At 43.0% G+C, this 22,253-nt stretch overlaps 1 protein-coding gene across 1 annotated transcript in view; it reads left to right on the top strand.

The window, feature by feature from the left end:
- LOC122803149 (putative RNA-binding protein Luc7-like 1) overlaps window positions 1-22,253 on the top strand; it is a 1,029,881-nt gene that overhangs the window by 138,179 nt on the left and 869,449 nt on the right. Inside the window, exon 2 of the mRNA XM_044072769.1 lies at window positions 20,555-20,653. Coding sequence (XP_043928704.1) covers window positions 20,558-20,653 — 96 coding nt within the window. The 5' untranslated portion in view covers window positions 20,555-20,557. The remainder of the gene's footprint in view (window positions 1-20,554; window positions 20,654-22,253) is intronic.

Here is a 22,253-nt window from a genome sequence, read left to right as displayed (position 1 = left end):
ACCTCAAGACATCTGCAACAACTGGAAAGGCCGCAGAAATACCTCATTAAAAGAATCGCAGGCCTAAAGCAGATGCCCTATGCTGACTGCCTTAAACTGCAGCTATACTCTGTCACATATAGTCTACTCAGAGGCGATCTCTGCTTAACATACAAGGTCATGTCAAACCCAGAGCTATTGGATATGCTACACTTAAAGAAATTCCAATCCCCCAGAGCCACACGCTCCAGAAATCTAAACCTTTTCACAATAAACAAAACATGCTGGATGAATAGGTTCCTGACCCAGAGACTCCACAGACTCTGGAATAGACTGCCCATACATGTCGAGCAGAGAGCCTCCTTGGCCCTCTTCAAAAGGAACTTTGACAGTTGGATGGGAGAAAGGAAATTCACCCTGGGGATCATGTCAGTCTCCCTGCTAGACAGGGGTCCAGGGAAGTAAGTAGTGTGGGAAGAAATAGCCAGGGAATTGTTATGGCTAGGCTTGTATAGGCCCTAGGGCCAATAGACTAGTACCAACCTATTGTCCTACTCTTGTAGGTAGGAGAAGGGTGCCTGTGTGGCTCTCCTGTTCATGTCTGCTTTAGGAAGAACTTTTAGTGGTAAGGTCTCGTTAGGTCTGGCTTATGTTTATGGTGCAGCAAACTCCTGAGAAGGAAGGAGACAGAGGTATTATGGGTAAGGGGAGGAGCTTGGAACCCGGATCAGAAGCTGGTTAAGTGGCAGTCACTGATCTATCTGGATCCGAATACCCACAGGTTGATGACAAATGAATTCCAACTACTGACATGGAACTTTATGGTGAGTGTATAACTTCTTTTTTAAGCCAGTGGGTGTCTGTCCCATCCAGCAAATCTTTTTGATGTTTTTCAAGTTGCATCGTTGACGCTGGATCATCCTACAAGTTCTGCAGGGTTGGGGAATCCCATGTGTTTTTTTGTACAAGACTCCTGATTTAGATCTAGACACACTGTCCTTGGAAACTGCCAAGGAAAGTAGACTTGTCGCTGGAGTAAACTTTTCCTAGTGACAGGTTAAAGGACTACTACGGGCAAACAATGAAAAAATATATTTTTATCTTGCCATGATTTACTGCACCTCCTAAAGCTGCCTGCAGCAAAATAAGTACTCATTCCTAATTGTATTTTTTTACTCTTCTCTGCCCTCATGGGGGCAGACATTGTGATTCCTTTGGAAAGCTAAATCTGTCTCAATGCACAGACTGTGAGAACAAATAGCCCTACCATTTGTTGTCAGACTAGACTTCCATTCACTTAGAATGGACCACCTGAAAAAAAATGCCAAGTTTGAGAGTCTGCAGCTCATGTGTCATTGACTAGTATGTGCTGAGTTTTACAAATGTTCCTACTGATGTACTACACATTCTCTGAAAGAAGCTTGCAGAAGTGTCAACAATTTACTGAGATAAAAAAGACTTTTCGCAAGGAGCAGTTTTGTAAGTTTCAATACCTGGCCAAGTTTACTCCTCCCATCTCCCCTCCTTCAGTGGGCTGCAGTCTCACATTTCCAGCTTGGGTAGATTCAACTATTTCGTCAGCTTTGCATGACATTAGACATCAAAAAAATCACACCCTGGTGTGCCACTAAAACTGTTCCCTTATACGTCTCTTCACTTCTGAATAGTAGTTCCCCAGGAATAAAAAAAAGCACACACATCAGTCCAGAGTTTGGGCCAATCTATCCATTTCTTAATGCGCACAGTAAAACATTCAGTTTATAATGCGTTCTGGCTGCTGACATGGTTATCTTTACATAGTTATTCTCTTATAGCATAACCTGAACTTATGGTATTCAATGCCAAGCTTTACAACAGTTCTCAGATTCATAACAATACCTCCCAAGCCTCTGATGTGACCCAGTACTTTGTCGATATACTATAAATACATAGATTAATACAAATGTTTGTGCACATATGACACATACAATAATACACATATACCATCATTAAAACAAGATAAATGCAATTTTAATGATAGTGTAGTTATGATTTCTAGTGTGACCCTGTTTGTCTATGGAAACTTCTTTTTGAATTTATGTTCAAGCAATTTTTGTTTCTCAATATTCTAACCACTGTATGCTGCATCAATTGTAAAACTCTGATTTTACTCCTTTTATATTTTCTATGCTCTTTGAACAAAATAGCTATGTTTGTATAATTTATTTTTATTATATTTTATAATTGTTTACTATGTATTTGGAGCTTTTCTCCCCGAGCCTCCGCTAAAAACGATCACCTTGTGCCCAGTCGGACTAACCTGTTAAATAGAAAATAAAATATACAAAGAAAATCAATCAATATACCAAGAAAAATCCTAAACTTAAGAAAAAAAAACTAAGAAGGAAGGAAAATGTTTCCTTGATGCGGTTATGAAAATCCCACTCACTTATTCAGATATTATGGGCAAACATATATATATTCTAACATATATATAATATATTCGGCAAAACAACGTACCCAACACACTAGTCATAGCTGACTCTATAGTCAGGCACACTGATGTCCCACTCACCAGGCTAAACAAGGAGAAGGTTACTGTCAGCTAACTGTTGGGTGCCAGGATCTGCCACATAACCCACGCACTCAGGTCATTCCACAACAAGTACAAATATGACTGTCATTGTCCATGTTGGTGTGAATGACCCGAGACATAACCTCCCTGGACTACATGAAGAGAGACATGGATGAGCTCTCTGATCTTGTAGCCCAGGGGAGGTATGACCCTAGCCCTGAGTAGCATTCTGCCATCGCCCAGAGTGATACCGCAGTACAAGGCCAAAACTTCAACAATTGGCTAAGCTTCTGGTGTCATTCTAAAAGGGGTCCAGTATCTGTCTGCCTGGGACAGCATGGTCGACAGACCACGATGCTTTGCCAGAGATGGCCTGCACCTGTCGCCCATGGGATTCCGGATACTGGCTAAGGCTCTTGCCCGCTCCTATAGTGCCTTTTTTAGACCAGGTTCAAATGACAAATTCACCACCGTAACAAGAACAGGTAAGCAAACACTGAGGGTAATGCTACTTAATGCTAGAAGTCTAAATCTCAAAATGCACTCACTCAAGGCACTCCTTAAAATGGAGAACATCGATATCTGTGCAGTGACTGAGACCTGGTTCAAGGCTCCAAAGAGCACCCCTGCACTACCAGGCTATAACTCATACCACACTTTGGCCATGTAACCTGGACCGGAACACCAAAGGCGGAGGTGTGTCCATATTCATTAAGAATATCCACACCTCCAGGCTAGTTGCTCAGCATAATTCATCCGAGGTTATCCAAGTGTAACTAAGTCTGGGCAAAACTGCAGTCCAAATTGTAGCTTGCTACAGATCCCCGATCATGCCCCAGGATTCCCACTCCTCTTTTCTTGATATACTGGAAAATATTAGGGTTCAACCAAATACCCTAATAATGGGTGATTTCAAATATCCCACCATTAACTGGGAAAACTACTCATGTACCATCTCCTTCGCTCAACGCTTTCTGTAATTCATAAATTCCAGTGCCCTGGACTTATCCACACACCCACCAATGTCAGCAATATCCTAGACCTAGTCATTACCAACATGAGTGACCAGTGTTCCACACCCGAAGTCAACTCTTCGTTGGTCAGATCCAGCCATAAGCTAATCACCCTAGATATCTACATCCCACCCACACCCCCCATTAAGGAAACCACGGTAAAAATTTTCTCCAAAGCCAACTTTATGCTTAAGACAGAAGTTGCAAACTTCATGACACCCATGCAGATGGACAATACAGTTACGACTGCTGAATACTACACAAATGCACTCTATAAGCACTTACATGAGTGCATGGATCGTGCTATCCCAAACAGGACCAAGAAGCTATCCTCTTTAAAAAAAAAAAAAAAAAAAAAAAAAAAAAAAAAGACAATCTGGTGGTCCCCTGCCATAAACCATCTGCTCAACCGAAGGAAGAAACTGTTGCAAAAGAGAGTAAAATCCCATGAGTGGTGGAGCTCCCTGGTCAGCCTCAGTAAGAAGCTGAGATCCCTTATAAGAGCCTCCAAAGCTAGTTATGAAAATAAAATTGCCACTGATTCTAAGGACAACCACAAAGCATTCTGTAGCTATGTCAAGAATCTTAATGGCAACACCCAGATCTGCTCTGAGTTACAGCACAACGGCATAAAAATTACAGAACCAACTAATATTGCCAACACCCTGGCAGATAGGTTTAGTGCTAACTTTAAAACCCCCTCACACCCTAAAGGGCCCATATCTATACAGGAAGAATGCAGAGTCCCTGTAATCACAACTACACCGGTAAAAGCTGCACACTCTAAAGCCAAAAACACAGCATCCATGGGACTGGACAACATCCCAGGCTGCGTTTTACACGAACTTCAGAACGAACTGGCTCCCCACCCAAGCACCATGTTCAATCATAGCCTCACATCAGGCTTTGTGCCCACTGAATGGCGCACAGCAACAGTTGTCCCACTCCCCAAAGGGGGAGCCACCACTGATCCCGGGAACTATCGCCCTATTAGCCTGACGAGCCTGGTCTGCAAGGCCATGGAATGTATCATCATGGAACTCCTAAACAAAGACATTGGTAGCCTCCAAACTCTGGACCCCACCCAGTTCGGGTTTGTGAAAGGCAGATCATGCATCCTGAACCTAAATCGACTTCTTTGAGGCAGTCACCAAAGCTGTACATGAGGCTGTTGGTTCACACAGCCTATCTTGATCTTGCCAAGGCTTTTGACACCATCCCCCATTGTGGAATTATAGCTAAACTCACTAAAGTAGGTATAAATCCCTACGTCACAAGATGGGTTTCCACTGGCTCACTGACTTGAACCCACACTGTAAAAGTTGCAGATTCCAAATTTCAAACCAGTGACAAGTGTAGTACTACAGGGTTCAGTCCTGGGACCTCTCCTGTTTGGTATCTATTTATCTGAAGTACAGGCTAACACAGAAGGCTTCTGGCTAATGAAGGTTGCAGATGACTGCAAATTAGGAGCCATAGCAGAGTCCTGAAATGATGTGGACATCCTACAGAAAGGCCTCACTGAGACAGATGCCTGGTGTCAGAGCCATGGCCTCAAGCTCAGTGCTAAAATGTGCATTGTTATCCCCTTTGGTAAAAACTCTGTACCCATGAAACTACCACATAGGTAGCAGTCTAACACCGAATGTGTGATGAGACCTTGGGACCAGGGTGGACAGTAGTCTCCTTTGATAATCACATGACCACAGTAGTCAGGAAGTCCTTATGCGTGTCGCACATCACAAAAGGGTTCTCATCCAGGAAAAAAGAGGTCATTGTTCCCCTCTACTTTGATACTCATTAGATCCATTATAGAGTACAACGCCCCTTTTGGAATGTACCTCAAGACATCTGCAGCAGCTGGAAAGGCCACAGAAGTACCTCACAGAGGATTACTGGCCTCAGACAGATGCCTTACACTGACAGTCTCAAACTCCAGTTTTACTCCATAGCATATCGCCTACTCTGAGGTGATTTCTGCCTAACATATAAAGCTATGTCAAACCCAGAGCTGTTGGACATGCTACACTTAAAGAAATCCCAATCCCTCCGCGCTACATGCTCTAGGGACCTAAACCTTGTCACCACAATAAACAGGACATGCTGGAGGTAGATTCCTGTCCCACAGACTTCTCATACTCTGGAACAAGCTACCCATCTATGTCCAGCAAAGTTCATTAGCACTCTTCAAGAAAAATCTGAGTGGATGGGAAATAGGAAATATACCCCAGGAATCACTTCTGTGGCTCGGCTCGACAGTGGCACAGGAAACTAACTTTCTTGGGTGGCATAAGCCAGAGAACCTTGTTGGCTAGGCTTACTTAGGCCCTTGGGCCGATAGCCTAATACCTACCTATGAACCTATTAGACTAAATACATTATGTAGCATTGAAATGTGCTGACATTATAAGGGTGACAGTTCATTATTTACTCATAAAGCAAATGTCAGAGTGGAAAAGTTCAAATACTGGATAAAGAGGAGGAGGGGAAGAGAAGGAGTGAGAAAAAGTATTTGTTAGAGGTAATAATTAGGGTAGATATGGGAGGCAGGAGAAAAAATGAGTAAAAGTAACATTACAAGTAAGAGAAATGAAACCAAGGAAAAGAAGAAATGGGCAAGCTTTAGTGTGTGTGTGTGTGTGTGTGTGTGTGTGTGTGTGTGTGTGTGTGTGTGTGTGGTGTAAAAGAACTATAAAGCAAATCTGCACTGACACCTGCTTGCTGCCCTGCTGAGGGGGACACTTGTGCAAGTGCAGTGGACTGGCTCCAGTAGGAAGGGATGGCAGCATACCTCTCAACATCGTACAAGAAATCTGGACAAGGCCATAAATAGGGGACAAAGGCCCAAAAATTGGGACAATTTATAAATATTGCACTTACAAACTTAGAAAGTTGATAAACAGGTTTTGCATTAGAGTGAATTTTCTTAAGGATATGAAGTCTGAAAATCAAATGCCTGTCAACTTTCTGACCTCAGTGTTCAATGATTTGCCAGTGATTTGACAGAAAACTACAATTTTTTATGAAAAACAGACAAAACATTTGGACTTTCTGCAAAAATCTCTACTGTTGAGAGATATGGATGGGAGTCTTGAACCAACAACACCCATCAATCATTTTCATTTGTTTGCCAAAGGCATTACAGCAGTGTTTTGCAGAGAGGTGGGAAAAGCCTTAAATTTGGTATGTTGTGTGGGTAGCTGTGTTTGTGGAAAGTGGAGGTGTGCCTTTGTAAGTGTGGTGCGAATGGTATGGATTATGAAATGGAGAGAAATTGTGCTCAGTGAAGTCCCTAGCAATTTCATCACTGCTCGATTCAGATGTATACATTCCCCTGTGTTTGTCAGTACTATGTTTTTGAGTGCATTGTTTTGGAGTGTGGTATTACTGCTACAGCTGCTGCTAGTCTTTCAGTACAATTATTTGCTTTGGAAGTTTTCTCCAGGAGTCAGTTACTGAGAGGATAAGAGACATGCTACAGGTATACAACTAAGACAAACTAGATAACGCAATAGTAAGAAAAAATACTAAGTCACATCAGAGGCTTGGGAGGTCATTAAGAAACTGAGAACTGTTGTAAAATTTATCATTCAATACCATAAGTTCAGGTTATACCATAAGAGAATAACTATGTAAAGATGACCATGTCAGCAGCCAAAATGCATTACAAGTTGAATATTTTACTGTGCACATTTTAAAAAATGGATAGACTGGCCTAAACTGATGCATTTGCTTTATTCCTGGGAAATGCTATTCAGAAGTGGAGACATACAAGGGAACAGATTTAGTGGCACACCAGGCTGTGATTTTTTTTTTTGGTTTATTGTCATGCAAAGCTGACTAAATATTTGACTCTAGTAAAGCTGGGTTAATGTGAGACTGTAGCCCACTGAAGGAGGGAGATGGGAGGAGCAACCTGGCCCGGAACTGAAACTTGCAAAACTGCTCCTTGTGAAAAGTATTTTTTATCTCTGTAATTTCTGGACACTTTTTTGCAAGATTCTTTCAGAGATTGTGTAATACATCAGTAGGAACAACATTTGTAAAACTCTGTGCATACCAGTCAAATGATATGAGCTGCAGACTCTCAAACTTGACAGTTTTTTTCAGGTGTTACATTCTAAGTAAATGGAAGTCTAGTCTGACAATAAATGGTAGGGCTATTTGTTCTCAGTCTGTGTATTATGGGACAGATTTAGCTTTCCAAAGGAATCACGATGTCTGCCCCCATGAGGGCAGACAAGAGTAAAAACAAAATAAAATTAGGAATGAGTACTTATTTTGCTGCAGCCAGCTTTGGGAGGTGTAGTAATTCATGGCAAGATAAAAAGTTTTCTTCATTTGCCCATAGTGGTCCTTTAAGCAATATTGCTAGACCATTTTGTGAAAGGTTATACTCCTCAGCAGTCCTGACCTTCAGGGTCTTAAATGTTCAGACCCACATTCTAAAGTATCTGAAATGTCCAGAATAGTTGTGGGAGGAATGCAAGTTGAAAATTGAATGCAAATGTAATTTGCTAAGGCCAGACCATATTTTGTCTGGGAAACGTGCCATAAAAATGAATGGTACTGTAGATGCAGCACCAATGGCTGCTACAGCAAGGTAGGTCATCAGCAGACATTCCTGGCTGAGGACCTGGCTCCTTTCTGATGATGTGGAAGCTCAACTATTTAATGTCCCTTATGCAAGGAGTTGCTGTTATGGCTCCTTTCTTGCAATTTGTTTAAAAGACTGGTGTTTAAAGAGGAAACCAAGATGGGAGTGAAACTTGAGTTTAACTACACAGAGTATAATAGACGTTCATTAAAACAAGGACCTTACAGACAGGCAGGGAAAGGGCAAACTGCAAAAAGGTAGGACAACAGACAAAAGGAAGTGGCAGTATTAGAATATGTTCAAGTGTTAAGTCTTTAAGGCTTCCAGTCTTAGCAGGGAGCAGATTTGATGGTACCAGCTTTTTCCCAATCCAGTCACTTCAATCTCTACTTTTGTCACCTTTGCAGGATGTGAGGCTGCTTGCCCTCCTTTTACCGGAATTGAAGCATATCTTTTAGACTAGTGGGTACTTTGTCTGTGTAGGGTACAACCTTTATCTCCAAGTTAGAGGAGTGTCATCTGCATTTAAAAAAACAAAACAAAAAAAAAAACACAGGAGCATGTAAGCCCACCCATCTTGGCAGAGATGGTACTGCATAAAACAATATAACCTGTTACCTTTAGTCAGGTATCAAAGGATTTAAGTGCACATTGGCCATACCAAGGCTAAACAGATCCTTAAAGTTTGCACAATTGAGGTGACTGGGCAAGCTTTCTTGCCCCTCTTGGGTTCTAGGTTGTGCTCCATTTGAAATGTTAAGGATCCATAACTCATAAATCCTGTTTTAAAGGGTACAGATGATCCCTAAAGCTTTAGGGAGGGGTTAACTTTGCCAGTTTACTTGCTTGGTTGCTTCGCCCAGAATCTTTACAAAGTACTTTGCTTCAGCCCTAGTTCACTGCAGAATTATGGACATCTACATTCCCACTTACATGGATGCTTGTCTGAGGGAACAAGTCCAAAAATAAGAGGAAATCAGTCTGAATCGTGAAAGTGCTTATGTTGTCTTATATATTTTATCTTCAGGTTTGTTTGTGTTTTTTAGCCATGGTGACTGGTTGTTTCCATTTTTTTACTTACATTCTACAGCAAGCTGCTTGGAGAGTAAAAATTGGGTACTGCCATTTGTGCGTAGTTACTAAAACATTTTTCAGAAATGCATTCTTTGGTGATAAATGTGCAGCTGCTGTAGTAGTTTGAGAACACTTGAAAGATGACAAAATGGATGCTTTCTCCATGTCTGCTTTCATTTGGAGACATAGCAATCAATAGTGACTGTGTTTAAACTTTAGGACTGTCCTGTTGGTTGAGGAGAGACCTCCTTATACCAGATAAAGTTAAATGCTTGCAGTAATGCGTGTAGGTGCATCCTTGTTACTGTCCGTGCTCCACTTCTCCATGCCACATGGTAGGTATGTCTAAAAGTTTTTCACTGTGTAGTGTCCCACTTTAAGTGGTACATTGAGATCCAGAAAGGAACTCTGCCTTAGAGCATTATGAGAAAAAGGAGGGGGTTGTAGTATGCTGAGCTGGCTGAAAAGCCTGGGTTTTGAGTTGCACTGGTTTAGGATGGAACTGCTCATCCACATCATTAAGTGCACAGCTTTTGTGATACTTTATTTTTGTTATATTTAATCATTTTTGGTTTGGTTAGAAATCGCACATTGTCTAAGCAGCTAGGGGAAAAAAGGACTTAATGTTGCAGTTTTTGATTTTGTGGTCTCAAGATTTGTACCTGTAGGTACAGTTTCTTGCTGCCTCAGACTTCTGTTTAGAGTCACCGGATGGGCAGCATGTTTACCTTCAAGTTTTTAAAGTAAGTTGCTGATATTCGTCCATATCTCTTTAAATAAATGATAGCAATATGTATGCATTGTAGCAGTAAAGACTGAACTAGTTTGTGTTGACTGGTAGATGGTTTTACCATCTTGGTAGTTTGTGTTGACTGGTAGATGGTTTTACCATCTTGCTGAATAAGAAGCAAATTTTAATGTCACTGTTCTCGGATTTATTTCCAGAGGGGCTAGGTGGTGCAGATGTTCATCGTGCATACAGCTGCAGTAATCACAGATGGGTTCTCTGCCGTCAGGCGGGTCCTCGGTTGGCCGAATTCCAAAGTCTAGGTCCGGCGTCGGTTGCTGTCGCTTTCCTTCCTGACGTCAGTGAGGCAGGGGTATATAAGACACAGCCGACGCCATTTTCTTCAGTCTTTTTGCTGCGGTGCCGAGCAGAAGCAGTTCGCAAGTGCCGGTCGGCCAGCTCCTGAATTTACGAAAAATTGGAAACCGAAGTCTTCTTTAAAGCTAAGTATCCCATTGGGGAAACTTTTCTTGCCTCAGACCGATGTCAGAAAAAGTTAACAATTGTATTTCTTGTGGGAAGCAAATACCGCATAAGGATTTCCATTCCCTCTGCATACCTTGTTTAGGCCCAGACCACGACGTCTCGGGCTGTCGTTTTTGTGCTACTTTCAATAAACGCACTATTAAGCGTCGGGCGGAGTTCGCCCAACACTTTTTTGGTAAAGCCTTTGATTATAAAATGTTGTCTGAGACTCCGACTACCGTTTTGTCCAAAAACGCAAGGACCGCGGTCCCCACCGACACCACGCCAAAACCGGCTACACGTGGTCCGGTTCTCAGCGAGATGCCTATGCAGTCCCTGACTACCGACGCCACCTCTGCCCATACCCAGACTACAACCACCGAAGCCACTGTGAGCGTTGAGCCTCCTAATGTGGACAGGTCCACTTCCACCCATGGTGTCTTTAGACCCTCATCTTCCTTTTCCATTAAGGCCTTTACTAAGTCCAAATCAGCCAGGCATCCCAAGAGGCCTGTTGCACAGGGCCCATCCCCAGGCCCCATGCCTAAAAAGCAGATGCTTAAAATGGCTGAGGATTTAATTACTCTTATCAGGGGTTCCCAACCCCCTCCAGACAAGAGACCCAGAGTGGAGGAAGATTCTCCCTCTTCTGATCAGGGCTCCATTTTTTCAGAACATTCTGATGTAGAGGAACATTCTTACTCCTTTAGAAGATTCTGATGCAGAGCAGTCCATTCCTTCTGTTTCTCCTCCTGAGGATTTTTCTTTTGGGGAAACCTTGCACACCTTGAGGGAACACTTCCATTGGGAAGGCCAAGACTTTTCTGATTCCAAGAAAAGACTTAGGGAATTTCTTTTGTTACCTCTACACAGACCTCTGGCAATACCTCCTGTCTTGGACGTACTTGATGATGTTTATTCGGAGGCTTGCCTTAATCCGGATTCCCTGCCTCCTGCCCCAGTCAAGCCTGATAGGTACTACAGAATTCCTAACTCTCACCAATTTCCTTACAACAGCTATAATGCTGACCCTGAAACCATTTCTCAAGGCCCCAAGGGAATGAAGGCCTCTACTGCTAAGAATCCACTACCTTCCGAAAGAGAGTCAAGATCCTTAGAAAGGTGGGGAAAAAACGTATTTTGTACCTCCGGGTCTAAATGGCATGCTGTCAATAGCATGTATATTAAAGTTAAAGAGCCTGGAGAGGTACTCATTGACTGTCCGACACCCCTTATGATAGTCTAAAATGTCGCTTATGTGAAATTTTGTGCATATCCATGCATTTTATGTCACTATATTTTAGAAATTGTAGTCCATTGTAGGTTAAAGTATGATTGATTTTTTTTATCAATGTTATTTCAGTAGTGACTTTTTTCCCTTTTTTTAGAAAATGTTTTTTATCAGTGTAATCATGGTTTATTGCAATGTTTATTTATATTTTAGTGTGATATTATTAAAGTAAGGAAAGAGACAGGATGATGTTCATTATATGTAGTGATGTTGTTTCCCTTTAAAGGTGAATTAAGGGAAGTGATGTCATGGATGTAAGAGTTTAAAGGTCAAGGTGTCCTTTTTTGTAACTTGGTGTAGATACATTTAACTATTTCTGAAGAAGTTGGTCTTGGGACTGACGAAAAGCTATATTATTTTTAAGGCTTAAATAAATTGGTGGCTTTTTACAGAGACTTTTATTTGACTTTGACTATTTGGATTATTATCTGGCTGACAGACTTGCTGCATTGTATTTTGGTTCATAGGTTCATACTAGGCTATCTGCCCAAGGGCATTTATAAGCCTAGCCCATAGTTGTGGCTTTCGCCACCCCTTTAGTTTGAAGAAAACTATGCCTATTATTTTGCTGTGCCTCTGTCAAGCAGTGACACTGAAGTAATCTCTGGGGTATATCTGCGATCTCCCATCCATTGGTCAAGATTCCTCTTGAACAAGGCCAGCGAGGTGCTCTGCCTCACATGTACTGGGATTTTGTTCCACAGCATAGGGAGTCTCTGGGTGATGAATCTGTCCCTCCAGCACGTTCTATTTATAACAGTGTCAAGGTTTAAGTCTCCCGCCCTTGTGGTTCTGAGGGATCTAGATTTTTTGAGGTGAAGCATATTCATCAAATCTGGGTTTGACATGGCCTTATATGTCAGGCACAGGTCACCTCTGAGCAAGCGGTATGCGACTGAATAGAGCTGGAGTTCTTTCAGTCTGGCAGCATAAGACACATTTTTGAGACCCTTTATCCTTTTGGTGAGGAACTTTTGGGGCCTTTCCAGCTGCTGCAGGTGTCGGGTCAGATACATTCCGAATGGGGCATTGTACTCAATCATAGGTCTAATGAGTGATGAGTACAGGGGATGATGACCTCCCTAGATCTAGATGTGAATCCCTTCATGATCAGGTGGGCAATGTAGAAGGTTTTCCTAACTACTTTGGCAACATGAGTGTCAAGCGAAGGTTACTGTCAACCTGGGTCCCCAGATCCCTGATGAATTCTTCTGTGCTCAGTGGATTGCCACCTATATGGTAGCTAGGGTAACCTTGTTTTCCCGAAGGGTATGACTATGCATTTCTTGGCGTTTAACTTTAGGCCATGGCTCTGGCACCAGTTATCCGTTTCTGTGAGGCCCTTCTGAAGGATATCTGTGTCAGATGTGTTTTCGACTATGGCCCAGTTTGCAGTCATCTGCAAACTTTGTCAGCCATAACCCTCCTGTGTTTGCTTGTACTTCAGAAAAGTAGATGCCGAACAAGAGTGGTCCCAGGACTGAGCCCTGTGGGACACCACTTGTGACAGGCTTTGAGTCTGACATGGCACCAGCAACTCTGACCCTGTGGGTTCTGTCACTTAGCCAGTTTGCAACCCATCTTGTGATGTATGGGTTTACATTTAAGCTGATGAGTTTTTCGATGATACCTGAGTGGGGTATTGTGTCGAAGGCCTTTGCCAGGTCGAGGTAGGCTGTATGGACTGCCTTGCCCTCATCAATGGCCTTGGTGACTTTCAAAAAGTCAACCAAGTTTAAGAGGCATGATCTGCCTTTGACAAAGCCAAACTGGGATGGATCCAAAATCTGCAAGTTCCCTATGTCTTTATTTATGAGTTCCATTATGATCCTCTCCATGGCTTTGTAGATGAGGCTTGTCAAGCTAATGGGACGGTAATTTCCAGGGTCGGTGGAGGCACCGCCCTTATGAAGTGGGACCACAGTGCGTCGCCACTCCATGGGTACGTATCCTGAGGTGAGGCTAAGACTAAACAGCTGTCCTAACTGCGGGTTTAATTCCTCATTGAGTACGTGGAGCACACAGCCGGGGACACCATCCGGTCCCATGGATGCTGTGTTTTTTGCCTTGGAGAGAGCAGTTCTCAACTGGGCGTTGGAGATGTTTGGGGGGCTACAATCCTCTGGTATAGATATCTCTCCTTTTGGGGGGGAGAAGTTTGCACTGAACCTGTCAGCCAGTATGTTGGCAATGTGTGTAGGTTCAGTAATCTTCACATCATTTTGAACTAATTCTGAGCATATCTGGGAGTTTCCTCCTAGGTTTCTAACATAGCTAAAGAAGGCCTTATGATTGTCTCGAGTCCTTGGCGATTTTTCTCTCAAAATTTGCCTTGGATGATTTTATGAGAGCTCTTAGTTTTTTACTTATAATGATCAAAGGTGTCTTACCTTTCAAGGATTTTGCTCAATCTTGTAGTAGCTTCCTCCTTTTGTTGTAGAGCTTGTTTATGGCTGGGGTCCACCAGACTGGACGCTTGCCTTTGGTACAAAGAGTCTTAGTTTTGTTTGGGATTGCCTGATCCATGCAGTCCTGTAGGTGCTGGTAGAAGGCATTTGTAAGTGATTCAGCGGTTTGAGTAATGTTTACCAGTGGCTCAGGGGCCTTAAAGGAGACCACACTAGTTTTTAGAAGTGTGAAGTCGGCTTTTGAGAAGTTTTTCACTGTGGTCTTTTTTATTTCAGGTGGGGCGGGATGAGTACCTCCAGCGAGATTAGTTTATGATCTGATCTCACCAGTGAGGGTATACTTCGGTGTTGGACATTGTGATCCCATGTTCGTGATGATGAGATCAAGTATGTTTTCTCCTCTTGTGGGGATGGTGACTAGTTGTTCCATGGCATTTGAGTTTATGAACTCCAGGAACCTTTGGGCTAGAGTGTTTGGGCTTGAGTAGTGTTCCCAGTCTGTATTAGGGTAGTTGAAATCACCTAGTATGATGGTATTTGGAGATACATTTATCCCCTCCAGTGTTTTCAGGAAGGCCATGTGAGGTTCCTGAGTTTGAGGGTGGCCTGTAACATGCTACAAATTGCAGAGCAGTCTTGCCTATGGTTAATTGCACCTGGATGGTCTCCGATGCATCGTGCGTTGCCACCAACCTTGAGGTGTGTGTGTCCTTTATGAATATGGACACCCCCCCCCTCCTTTCTTGGTGTTGTCTGGATTTTGAGGCCGGAACGCATGATATGAGGTGAAACCTGATAGTGCTGGGGTGCTCTCAGGAGCCTTGAACCAGGTTTCTGTCACAGCACAGACATCGATGTTCTCCATACTGAGAAGGGCCTCGAGTGCGTGCATCTTGAGATTGAGACTTCTGGCATTGAGCAGCATTACACTTAGTTTTTTTCCTTTTTTGTGTTCTAGGGTGGTAGGTTTAGAATTTGAGCCTTGCCTAAAAAAGGCACTATGGGGGTTCGTTTCTAGGATTCCTTTGGGAGCTTCCAGGCCGTCTGTTTCTTTTTGTGTGGTTGAAGAAAAGGTATATACCTCGGCCACCCTAGCCATGAGGGCCTTAAATTGTCAGTTTCATATGCTTAATCAGCATTTTATCATCACAATTAAGAAATAAAATGTCTCAACCTGAACAACCAGATTTGAAGGAGTTGCAGGATATGATGCATAGTGCAGAACAAGTGGGTAAACGCACCTTACAATGTGGCTATGATGCCCTAGAGGCCTCAAGTAGAGCTGCTGTTACAGGATCAGTCATACGTAGACATGCATGGCTTAGGGAACAAATCTTGCCTGATCATGTGAAAGCTAAACTACTAGATGCTCCTTTACAAAAGGATGTGCTATTTGGTACTAATGCTGAGGAGATACTACGGAAAATGGAAGAAAAAGCCAAATCTATGCAAACTGTCAAAGCTTTTCTACAGGTTCAACCACCATGTTTTAGCAGAAATTGGCCTTCTAAAAACTGGTCCTTTCCAGCCACGGACAAGCCCCAAAGAGGTAGATGCAGGCGCACAAGGGGCAGAGGGCAGTCACAAGGATCATATAGAGGCAGGCAATGGCAAACTCCAGCACCAAGAGGTGGCGAAGACAGTGCACAGCAATACAGGAAACAAACCCAATGACTTCCTCCTTTCCATGCCAAGCAAGTCTGAGCTGGCAGCACCCTTGGGAGGAAAGCTGGCATTATTTACAAGAAATTGGCATATGGTCACAACAGACAAATGGATCCTGGACGTTATAAACAGAGGCTACAGATTTCATTTTCACACTATCCCAAAAATGAGAGGCATGCCAAACCTGCCACACAATCAAAGGGCAGAGGCACACATACAAATTTCAAAGCTCATAGACATGAAAGCTATTCAAGAGGTACCTACTCACGAACAAGGTCAAGGTTTTTATTCCAGGCTATTTCTGGTACCAAGGAAAGGAACAGACTGGAGACCCATTTTGGAATTATCCATCCTAAACGCATTCTTACTCGTACCAAAATTCAAGATGCTCACATTACAGCAGCTTCTTCCCATGCTGGGCAAGGAGTTTTGGCTGGTAACATTGGACCTCAAGGAGGCATACCTGCATGTCCCAATCAGACAAAGCTGCAGAAGATACCTCAGATTTCTTGCAGGTTCAATCCACTATCAATTCTCTGCATTGCCCTTTGGCTTATCTACTGCGCCCAGAGTATTCACGAAATGCCTGGCATCAGTAATTGCCTACTGCAGACTTCAAGGGATACAAATTTACCCTTATTTGGACGACTGCCTGATCCAAGCGGACAGTAAGCACATACTTCTGGAACATCTGGCTTATGCAACACGGTTACTGAATTCTCTGGGATACACAATCAACAAAGAGAAATCCAGGCTAACACCATGTCAGAAAATAACTTTCCTGGGTGCCAACTTGCACACAAACACCCAGATGGCCTATCTTACGCCAGAAAAACAGGGGCAACTAACTCAGTACTTCAAAACACTAGCAAATTGTACCAGGCTTACTGCAAGTAAAATCCTGCAGGCTATGGGCTTCATGGAATCTTGCATTCTTTTAATCCCATGTGCAAAGTTGCATATGAGGAAACTTCAATGGTACCTAAAAAAACCTATGGTCTCAACACAGCCACAGTTTGGAAACAATAATACCAATAATTCCATGTTTGCAAAAGGAATTTCTATGGTGGGCCCAAGCATGTCAAACAAACAGGTCTCCCATTCTGCAAGCCTCAAGCAAATCAAGTCATTACAACAGACGCCTCTGATTACGCCGGGGGGGGCGCACATGACAGACAGGTGCATTCAGGGCAAATGGTCCCAAAAGGAAAAGCACCTTCACATCAATCAAAAAGAAATGCTAGCAGTGATAAATGCAATTACAGCTTTCAAGGACCTCCTGCATCCAGGACAATTATTGATAAGAACAGACAACACCACAGTAATGTGGTACATAAACAAGGAGGAACACATTCATACCCCCTGTGCAGACTAGCCATGACACTTTGGAACTTGGCTCTGGAATGGCAAATTGAACTTCAAGCACAGTACTTGCCAGGCTTGGAAAACACGCTGGCAGACAATCTAAGCAGAAATATGACCGATCCACACGAATGGAAGTTGCATCCTCAAGTGTTTACAAAGATAATCCAAGCGTGGGGGAGGCCAGACATAGATCTCTTCGCCTCCCACAGGAATCATCAATTGGAAAAGTTTTGTTCAAGGACCTTTCATCCAAAGGCCTGGAGAGTGGACGCCCTTTCATTCAGTTGGACAGCATGGACAGTTTACGCTTTCCCACCTCTGCTTCTTCTGCCCAAGGTGCTCTTGAAAGCAAGAGCAGACAGACCGAAGATATTGATTGCTCCAGACTGGCCAAGACAACACTGGTACCCACTCCTGAGGAGCCTAACACATACTCCTCCCTGGCCCCTAGCTCTAATGCCTCTTCTGCTGACTCAGCACAGCTACAAAACTCTTCAGTCAGCTGAAAACACTCAATCTCGCTGCATGGAAAATTCCTTAACACCACAACAGACCCTGCTCCCCAAAGAGGTGCAGGATGTCATTTTGGAGGCCAGAAGGCCATCTACTAGAAAGGCTTACTCCGCAAAATGGAAACTGTTTTGCTCTTGGAATGAGAAAAAAGGCCAGGACCCTAGAAAACTGCATTTGCCTCGGGTATTACAGTATCTAGCTGAGCTGCTGAACAGTGGACTTTCATCTTCTTCCATAAAAATCCATGCCTCAGCCATTTCTGCAGAATTCAACACGGATCCACCCGTATTCTCTCACCCACTCTTAAGACAGTTCCTCAGGGGCTAAGAATATAAGACCACCAAGGAAACAACCAGTGCCAGCCTGGGATCTTAATTACATTCTAGAAAAATTAACAGCCTCCCTTTGAACCAGCTGCCTCAACAGATTTGCAATATTTGTCCTGGAAAATAGCTTTCCTTCTGGCCATTACCTCAGCTCGTAGGGTTTCGGAACTACAAGCCCTCATGGCTGTGCAGCCCTTTCTCATCTTCCATCAGGACAGGGTTTCCCTTCAAACCAACCCGTCATTTATGCCTAAAGTGGTATCCAGGGTAGCTTTAAATTAAGCCATACACTTATCTACCTTTTACCCCAATCCTCAAAACAAAGGGGAAAGGCTGCTACACTCAGACATCCATAGACAACTACATTATTATTTGGACAGAACAAAGCCTTTCAGGAAATCAGAACAACTTTTTGTGTCCTATGCTGTAGGAGCTCAAGGGAAGCCAGTTACCAAACAGACAATTTCAAAATGGATAGGCCACTGCATACGGTTTTGTTACTCCTATCATGGAAAATCTGTCCCTACAGACATCAGATCCCACTCCACCAGGGCCACAGTTACCTCTACAGCCTTCCTCAGAGGAGTTCCTACCAAAGATATTTTGGAGGCAGCCACTTGGAGTTCTGTGCATACCTTCACAAAACACTACCACCTGCCTTTATATTCCAAAACTAGAGCAGGCTTTGCCACTGCTATGTTGCAGGGCATTCTGGCTCATCCCAGTTCCACCTAGTGCCTACCACCCTGTGCGTAGCTTTGGGATTCTACCCATCTGTGATTATTGCAGCTGTATGCACGATGAACATAGTACAGTTTTGTACCTACCATAAATGTAGATGTTAGAGTGCTAATACAGCTGCAGTACAGTTTTCCCTCTCTCCTTCCCCACTTGGTAAAGGCCTAGGGCCTAACCCCTCTTCATACAACCTGATTGGGTTATCCTTCTATGGTATATTTGCTTGCAACTACTGATTTTTGATTATATTGCATTGCATGTATACAAATATAATTTGTATTGCCTTCCTACTGGGGGCACCTGACATCTGGGGCAAGAAAGACTGAAGAAAATGGCGTCGGCTGTGTCTTATATACCCCTGCCTCACTGACGTCAGGAAGAAAAGCGACAGCAACCGACGCCGGACCTAGACTTTGGAATTCGGCCGACCGAGTACCCGCCTGACGGCAGAGAACCCATCTGTGATTACTGCAGCTGTATTAGCACTCTAATGTCTACGTTTGTGGTAGGTACAAAACTGTACTTTGTGTTTTTGCCTAATAGATTTATGGCCATCCAGTAGCAGGATGGAGTTTTATGTTCTCATTTCTGTAGTTATGTGGAATATTCATCCATTGCATTGTATACAGTTTCCTGGTATTTGTTTTGTGGTTGCTTGCAGTTTTTAATGCTTTATTCCCTTCACTTTTGTAGTGTTTCCAGACCCTTCCCTTGCATTCATAATTTGCTTAACCTCACAATTAACATGGGAAAGGCTATTTATTTCGCTGTCCTTTCCCCGACTGTGCCATACCCTCATCAAGACAGGATGTCAGAGAAGCAGGTGACCACTTTCAGTGGAAGGAAGAGTTGAAGTGTAGTACAGGTAGTAATTTCTGGTAGAGTAGACTTTTTGTAATCCTTTTGACCATGATAGGTGGCTACAGGAATGTTAGTTTGTGCATAATACCAGTTGGTGTGCCTGTGCCAGATATTCAGTAGGTGTAACTGGCAAGGTGTTGACATAGAGAAGTTTAAAGTTACTTTGTAAAGATTGTGAGCTGTACGCACGACACTGTGTGTATAGAAAATAAACGTGTAATGTGTGAGTGAAGCTCTGTGGATTTACAGTATGTTTACTGATACAACGTTTTCATTTTTAAGGAGTATTCATAGTGGTAAAGTGTTTATCTGTATGTGTACACGGTATTAACACAAGCATTTATATCTAGGCAGGTTTGTGTGTGTACGTAATTTACATATGTATTCATGTTTGTGTGGAAGTGTATGAGCACACACACACACACATACACAAAAAATTAAGACTTTCATTTTTTTCTCTACTGTGTTGACCCTGCAGGGTGGAGCCCTTCATAGAGTGGATCGTGTATAAAAAGTTCCAGTACACTTATGATGCACAGTGACTACTAAAGCCACTTGCGTTTCAGATGTTCAACAGTTTTTTTTTCTGTGCACACACATCATGGCTTAAGTTGAAAGTATTTTCATTGCAGTGAGTGAGCGTATTCCCATAATTACATACTTTGTTCTTAAGTGCTTGAAATGTGACCTATTTCTTGTCAGTCATTTAATTCCGCAGGTGGATATATTTTTACACCCATTCATCAGCCTTTCTAGTTGTGATGTAAGTTTTTTCCAGTATCCATGTGCAAAATGTTTTCCCTTAAGTGGGAGGCTTGATGACATCCTTGTAAATGTTTTATAGAGTTTTAATTACCATGATACTTGCAGTGTGTATTGTAAGGTGGCAGTTATTGCATTGATCATTTATTTTTACAGCGTATGGACCTTGGCGAATGCCCAAAGATTCATGACCTAGCATTGAGGGCAGATTACGAACTTGCTGCCAAAGAGAGGGACTTATTCTTCGAACTTGATGTAAGTTGCACATTTTACATATCACGTTGACTGCAGTTTTAAGTGTGCCTATGTACTGCTAACTAAAAAGTAACTAGGTACAAGTCCAGTGCATTTATGATTGTGTAAGAAGCACTCTACTCATAGGAGTTTGAAGAACTGAAGGAGCTTGAGCTAAAGATTCCCTAAACTTTATGGTAGGGAGTTTAAACCTAAAGTAAAGCCATGGTTCTGGTGGTGGTTAGCCTGATGCATATATAGAGAGTCATGTCTGTCTGTCACTTGACAGTCGTACAGAGAGAGATGAACCGTATGGGAGTTCAGTTTACCAGCTGACTTAGCTGAAGGCATGCAGTAGTCTTAAACATCTCTTCTCCCTTTCAGTAGTTGACTGTGTAGGTTGAGGATTGTAGCCCATACTGATAGGGCAGGGGCATTGCTATAGTAAATACTGCCGTAAATCACAATGAATTTGGTATCACTCTGAAAAGTTAATCTAGTTTTGAGACTTTGATGACTGGTTCTTGTAGCCAAGATGTTTCCGTACAGAAAGTATAGCTGTGTAAAATCTTTCTCTTCCACAGTATTCAGAGGCCCTTTTGGCAGATGCTGCCAACTCATAATTTAGGTGGACTTTTATTTCTAGAAATTCTAGGGCACTTAGCATTGCACAGCTCATAAGCTATACTGTCCAGCATTTGGTCAGTTGGGCATTTTTTTTGTAATTTTGTGTTGCATAATCATATCAGAATAAACATTTTTGTTACAGCTCTGTCATAATGTACTTCATGATCTGAAGTAGGAGATTCATTTGTCTGCAACCTGTGGGTTATGGATCAGACATCGGATCCGAACCGGCATGGTTTACCAGCTATGGATCCAAGCTCTCAGCTCCTCCCCTCACCCATAATGCCCTGCTCTCCCTACATGACCTCAGATCTTGTTTGCCGTGCTGGTGACCAGATTTGTGTTCCTAAGCTCTTCAGCTAAGTGCAGTTTTCTAGTATTTACAGTGTTTAAATTTGTAATTTTGTGTGAAAGTTGTGAGAAAGTTTAGGTTTCCCTATTATTTGATTATACTTTTTAGTGTTTTAAATTTATTTTTACTTTTCCCTCCCCTCACTGGTAGCGTAGTGTGTGTTTGGGCCTGTGTGTGCTTTAGTTACTTTGCTTTTACCCTAGTTTAAGTAACTTTTTTTGGTGTACTTTGGGATGTCAGAACAACCCAAAGCAGTGTTTTCTAAGTGCTCCGAGTGTGGCCATAAGCTTTCCCCGGCTGATGGCCACACTCTGTGCGTTAGATGCTTTGGGGTTGAACACCTCACTTCTGGATGTTCCATTTGTGCAGGGTTCAACCCCAGGGCATTGAAGGAGCGGAGGTCAAAGCTTGTCTTGGCGGGTCTTTTGCCACCGGACTCTGCTCCGGCCTCCGCTCCTTCGGGGGTAACCGTTTCTACGGTTGTCTCCTCTCCAGCTCCCCCTCCTCCTCCTGGGACTCAACCTCCCTGTAGTGGTTCGGAGGAGAGGGAAGCTAGAAAGAAGGACGGAGGGAGAAGCACCATAGCGGCGGGCCGAGACCTCTGTTTCGCCCGCCAGCCAAGCGGCTTCTCCTCCGGCCTCC

This window comes from Protopterus annectens, chromosome 5.part1 (assembly GCF_019279795.1).
Source record: "Protopterus annectens isolate FY-2018-M chromosome 5.part1, PAN1.0, whole genome shotgun sequence".
In the NCBI taxonomy this organism is placed as follows: Eukaryota; Metazoa; Chordata; order Ceratodontiformes; family Protopteridae; genus Protopterus; species Protopterus annectens.
Note: the sequence above shows the minus strand (reverse complement) of the source record. Positions and strands in the feature narration are given on the sequence as shown.